The sequence below is a fragment of the Equus przewalskii genome, chromosome 26 (assembly GCF_037783145.1).
Source record: "Equus przewalskii isolate Varuska chromosome 26, EquPr2, whole genome shotgun sequence".
In the NCBI taxonomy this organism is placed as follows: Eukaryota; Metazoa; Chordata; class Mammalia; order Perissodactyla; family Equidae; genus Equus; species Equus przewalskii.
In genome coordinates, this window is record NC_091856.1 from 3,530,126 (window position 1) to 3,536,565 (window position 6,440).

The window sequence follows — 6,440 nt, forward strand, 5'->3', positions numbered from 1 at the left end:
CACTGTTGGTGGGAATGCAAACTGGTACAGCCACTATGGAAAACAGTATGGAGATTTCTCAAAAAGTTAAAAATAGAAATACCCTATGACCCAGCCATCCCATTACTGGGTATCTATCCTAAGAACCTGAAATCAGAAATCTCAAGAGTCCATTGCACCCCTATGTTCATCGCAGCATTATTTACAATAGCCAAGATGTGGAACCAACCTACATGCCCAGAAACTCATGATTGGATAAAGAAGATGTGGTATATATACACAATGGAATACTACTCAGCCATAAAAAAAGACAAAATTGGCCCATTCACAGCAACGTGGATGGACCTCGAGGGTATTATGTTAAGCGAAATAAGCCAGTCAGAGAAAGACGAACTCTATATGACTCCACTCATAGGTGGAAGTTAGTATATTGAGAAGGAGATCAGATCGGTGGTTACCAGGGAAAAGGGGGGGTGGGGGGAGGGCACAAAGGGGGAAGTGGTGTACCCACAACATGACTAACAAAAATGTACAACTGAAATCTCACAAGGTTGTAATCTATCATAACATTAATAAAAAAAAAAAAAAACTCTGAGCTGAAAAATCAACAACTCTTCTTAGATCTGTAAGAGAAATGAGGTCATGGGACAAACCATTTCACCTAAAACTGGAGACACAGGTGGATATAGAGAGTCACAATAGAATGGAGCAGAAACCCCATGGAAACTAGTGCTGAGGTAGGAAAATCTGAACTGTAATTGATACCATCAATCAATTGGATATTTTGGACATCCATAGACTACTTTATCAACAACAGCAGAATACACATTCTTCTCAAGATTACAAGGAAAATTCACCAAGATAGACCACATCCTAGACCATAAAACACCCCTTAACAAGTTTAAAAGAATAGAAATCATCCATTGTCTCCTCTCAGACCACAATGGAATTAAACCAGAAATCATTAACAGAAAGATAATTGGAAAATCCAAAACTAGTGAAAATTAAACAACATGCTTTAAAGTAACATATGAGTCAAAGGGAAAATATCAAGAGAAATTAAAAATAAGTGAAAATGAAAGCACAACTTATCAAAATTTCTGGGATGCAGCAACATCAGTGGTTAGAGGGAAATTTATACCATTGAATGTGTCTATTAGAAATGAAGAAAGATGTGAAATCAATCATATAAGCTTCCACTGTAGGAAACTCAAAAAGAAGAGCAGTTTAAATACAAAGTAAGCATAAGAATAGATATAATCAAAATTAGAGCAGACACCTATGGAATCGAAAACAGGAAATCAGTAAAGAAAATCATTGAGCTCAAAGGCTGATTCTTTAAAACAGTCAATAAAATCAATAGGCTTCTAACCAGAATAACTGAGAAAAAAGGAGAGAGGACACAAAGTACTCATGTCAGAAAAGAAAGAGGGACCATCACCAGAGATTCCATGAGCATTAAAAGAATAATAAGGGAATAATATTAACAGCTTTATGCCCACAAATATGAGGACCTAGATGAAATGGACCAATTCCTTGAAAGACACAATCTGCCACAACTCACATAAGAAGAACTAGACAATCTGAATAGGCCTATATCTATTAAAGAAATTAGTAAGTAATGACCTTTAAAACAGGAAGCACCAGGCCCAGATGGGTTCACTGGTGAGTTCTATGAAACATTTATGGAAGAAATTGTACTAATTCTCTACAATCTCTTTCAGAAGATAAATGCAGAGAAAATACTTCCTAACTCATTCTATGAGGCCAGCATCATCCTAATACCAAAACCAGACAAAGACATTACAAGAAAAGGAAATTACAGCCCAATATCTCTCATGAGCATAGATGCAAAAACTTAAACAAAATATTAGCAAATTAAATCCAACAATGCATGACAACCAAGTGGGATTTATCCCACATATGCATAGCTGGCCCCATATTTTAAAAATCAGTTAATGTAATCAGTTACATCAACCGTCTAAGGAAGAAAAATCACATGATTATGTCAATCGAAACAGAAAAAAACATTTAACAAAATCCAACACCAATTTATGATAAAAATTTTCAGTAACCCAGGAATAGAGGGGAACTTTCTCAATCTGATAAAAATCTACAGCTAATGTCGTACTTTATAGTAAGAAATTAGAAGCTTTCCCACTGAGATCAGGAAGAAGGCAAGGATGTTTTCTCTAACCACTCTTTTTCAGCATTTACTGGAAAGCCTAACAAATGCAATAGGACAAAAAAAAAAGGAAATAAAAGGTATACTGATTGTGAAGGAAGAAGTAAAAATATCCTTGTTCACAGATGACGTGATTGTGTGTGTAGAAAATCCAAAAGAATCAACAAAAATATAATCTCCTGGAACTAATATAGCAAGTTTTTAGGGTACGAGGTTAGCATACAAAAGTCAATAGGTTTTCTGTATATCAGCAATGAACAAGTGGAATTTGAAATTAAAAACACAATACTATTTACGTTAGTACCCCACCAAAAGAAATACTTAGGTGTAAATCTAACAAAATATGTATGAGATCTATATGAGGAAAACTACAAAACTATGTTGAAAGAAATCAAGGAAGAACTAAATAAATTATGGAGAGATAGTCCATATTCATGGATAGGAAGAGTCAATATTGTCAAGATATCAGTTCTTACTAACTTTATATATATATATATATATATATATATAGGGATTGATCTGTATTGGGATTCAATGCAGTTCCAATTGAAATCCCAGGAAGTTATTTTGTGGATATTGACAAACTGGTTCTAAAGGTTGTATAGAGAGGCAAAAGACTCATAATAGCCAACACAATATTAAAGGGGAAGGAGAAAGTTGAAGGACCGACACTACTTGATTTTGAGATTTACTATAAAGCCACACTAATCAAGACAGTGTGGTGTTGACCAAAAAATAGACAAATGAATCAATGGAACAGAATAGAGCCAAGAAATAGACCACTATACATATAGTCAACTTATCTTTGACAAGGGAGCAAAGACAATACAGTGGAGCAAAGATTTTCTTTTTAACAAATGGTGCTGGGACAACTGTACGTCCACATGCAAAAAAAAAAATGAATATTGCACCCTTTATAAAAATTAACTGAAAATGGATCATAGACCTAAATGTCAAATGAAAAACTATAAAACTCCTAGAAGATAACATAAGAGAAAATGTAGATGACCTTGAGTTTGGTGATGACTTTTTAGATACGACACCAGAGACACAATCCATGAAAGAAAGAATTGGTAAGCTGGACTTCATTAAAATAAAAAATTTCTGCCTATGAAAGACACTGCCAAGGGAATGAAAAGACAAGCCACACATTGGGAGAAAATGTTTGCAGAAGACACATCTGATAAAGACTGTTACCCAAAATGTACAAAGAACTCTTAAAATTCAACAATGACAAAAACACCCTGATTGCAAAAGGACCAAAGACCTTAATAGACACTTCACAGAGAAGATGTACAGATGGAAAATAAGCATGTGAAAAGATGCTCCACAGCATATGTCATCAGGGAAATGCAAGCTAAAACGAGACTGAAAATTTATGTCCACACAAAAACCTGCACATGGATGTTTATAGCAGCTTTACAAGTAATTGCAAAAATGTGGAAGCATCCAAGAGTCCTTCAGCAGGTGAATGGATAAATCATCTGTGGTACCGTCCCGACAACATGAATACAATTCAGCACTAAAAAGAAATGAACTATCAAGCCATGAAAAGACATGGAGGAAACTTAAACTCGTATTAATAAGTGAAAGATGCCAATCTGAAAAGGCTCCATATGATATGATTCCAACTGTATGACATTTTGAAAAAGGCAAATTAGGGAAGCAGTAAAAGATCAGTGGTTGCCAGGGTTTCGGGGGAGGGAGGGATGAAGAGGCGGAGCACAGAGGATTTTTAGGGCAGTGGAAATACTTTGTATGATACTATTATGGTGAATACACATCCTTAGACATTTGTCCAAATCCATAGAATGTACAAGACCAAGACTGAACTATGATGGTGAACTATGGACGTTGGATGATACTGATGTTTCAATATAGCTGCATTAATTGTAACATATGTACCTCTCTAGTGGGGGATGTTGATAATGCAGGATGCTATACAAGTGTGGGGGCAGTTAGGACTACGGAATGTCTCTGTACCTTCCTCTCAGTTTTACTGTGAATCTAAAACTGCTCTAAAAAAATAAAATCTTTAATAATAATCTTGAATAATAATAATCTTTAATAATCTTAAATTTAAAAAAGTAATCCACACAAAATCAAACTGATAATGGTTAAATCTGCACATGGTAAAATTTATCACTGACTAAAATTCGATGGGAGAGAAATATATTTGAAAACATTTTGATATGCAAAATTCAACCCAAGAATGTTGACTTGGTAGAAATAATGATACCTAATGGAAACTTACAATAGCAGAATCTATAGTCACCAAATTATGCCGTGAACAAAAATCATGTCATTTAAACATAAAGTTATTGATACTAATAATTTCATTGAATTGAAAATAAACGTGGATAAACTAGAATTGGTTTACTGTTCTATATTTCAAAAAATTGATCAAAAATTAAAATGTCTTATTTCATTTTACCCTTATTTGAGTGTGCTTTCTCAAAAAGAAATTTTAAATGTCGGCATAATTCTGACTTCAATATTGTATTAAGCACAGAATCAAAACATTTCATGTGGTCAAAGTTATCTGAGCTAAAATGTCTGAGTCAAAAGGGAGAGATAAAAATAGAAAGGCCGGGGGTTGGCCTGGTGGTGTAGTGGTTGGGTTCCCACGTTCCACTTTGGCAGCCCAGGGTTCGCAGGTTCAGATCTTGAGCCCAGACCTACACACAGCTCATCAAGCCATGCTGTGGCAACATCCCACATGCAAAATAGAGGAAGATTGGCACAGATGATAGCTTAGCACCAAACTTTGTCAAGCAAAAAGAGAAAGACTGGCAACAGATGCTACCTCAGGGCCAATCTTCCTCACCAAAAAAAAAAAAAAAAAGCAAGGCCAAATTATCTTCTGCTCATTTTAAATGTACTAGGAAGATGATGCCTATATAAATTAATCCTGTGATTAAGTTATAAGTGACTGTATTAGTTAGGTTATGCTGGAGTTCCACATAAATGCCCAAATTTCAATGACTTAACACTATACATATTTGTTCCCACATAGCAATGTTGAGTGGTGTTCAGGTTTGGGAGGCAGCAGTTCTCCGTGTTATTCCATAACCCAGATTCTTCCATCATGGGCCTTCATCATGCCCGAGAACCCTCACCATCTGCAACCAGTCAGCAGAAGGGGAAAGTGCGTGGAGAAATGCATGTGGGAGGTTTTCAAAGGCCATGTGGAAGCAGCACACATTCCTCCCACTCACTCCTCGTCCATTGGCAAGAACCAGTCAGGTGGCCACATCTAACTCAAGGGAGGCTGGGAAATGTGGTCCAGCTTTGTGCCCAAGGAAGGGAGAATGGATTTTAATGGACAACCAGAGTTCTTTGCAACAATAAATAACTCACTTGGAGTTATTGTGTTTCTTGAATTTTTATTGGTTCTCTACTCTGTGGCAAGCACTATGCCAAGACCTGGAAGAGAGTCCTGGCCTGGGAGAAGCCCATGGTCTAAGAGAAGGAGCTAAGATATGGTATAAAGTACCTGCCACCTAAAGAGAGAAAAAGGAAAGGTGAAAGTGCTCCGGAAGTTTAGTGATTATTCCAGATTGAGAAGCTGCCTGAAGATGATAGCATTTGAGCTCCACACTCAGAGACAAACAAGATTCAGTTGGTGAAGTAAAATGGCAGCAGGAACTCTAGAAGCAGTGGCATGATGATAGGAGGCATGATGGCATGGTGACAGGATGGTGGGAGTGAGCAAGCATGATATGTGTACAGGAAGCAGTACCTTCTCCAACTTGGTTACCACCAAGATGCAAGAAGGGGAGCCGTGAGAGAGATGGCTGGAACTGTCCCCAAGGTCACCCCTTATTCAAAGTGAGCCATTCATTTCACTCTGATTTCATTAATGTTTGAAAAGTCCTTGGGCCCTTGTGGGGCCTAACCTTGTATGCTAGAGGGTGAAGAACAGAGCGTGGGGTAACTCCTGTCTCCAAAGAAGTCACAATCCCGTTCATCTCGGTATAGCCAATCTGAAGTCTCTTTCAGATGACTTTTGAACTTCAGTGAGCTTTGGCCTTAAAACCAGAGAGACCCATGTTATTCACGTACTGAGCTGGACTCAGGTGAGACCTTGAAACATTCACTCTGTGTCCCCAGTTCACTGCCATTGAGTTCTGCGTGTTCGTGTATGTGAGAGATGAGCTAGACCTGTTTGAGGGAGAGTTGGAGAGTTACATCGCCTCCGTGAACCAGACGGGGACCCTGACCCCAGTCATCCTGCAGGTGAAAGAGCTGATGAACGTCACCAAAGGTAAAACCA

General features: G+C 37.5%; 1 protein-coding gene across 1 annotated transcript in view; it reads left to right on the forward strand.

Moving 5' to 3' along the window:
* Positions 1–6,440, forward strand: part of LOC103543158 (stimulated by retinoic acid gene 6 protein-like) — a 149,892-nt gene that overhangs the window by 123,113 nt on the left and 20,339 nt on the right. The window contains exon 11 of the mRNA XM_070595825.1: positions 6,278–6,431. Coding sequence (XP_070451926.1) covers positions 6,278–6,431 — 154 coding nt within the window. The remainder of the gene's footprint in view (positions 1–6,277; positions 6,432–6,440) is intronic.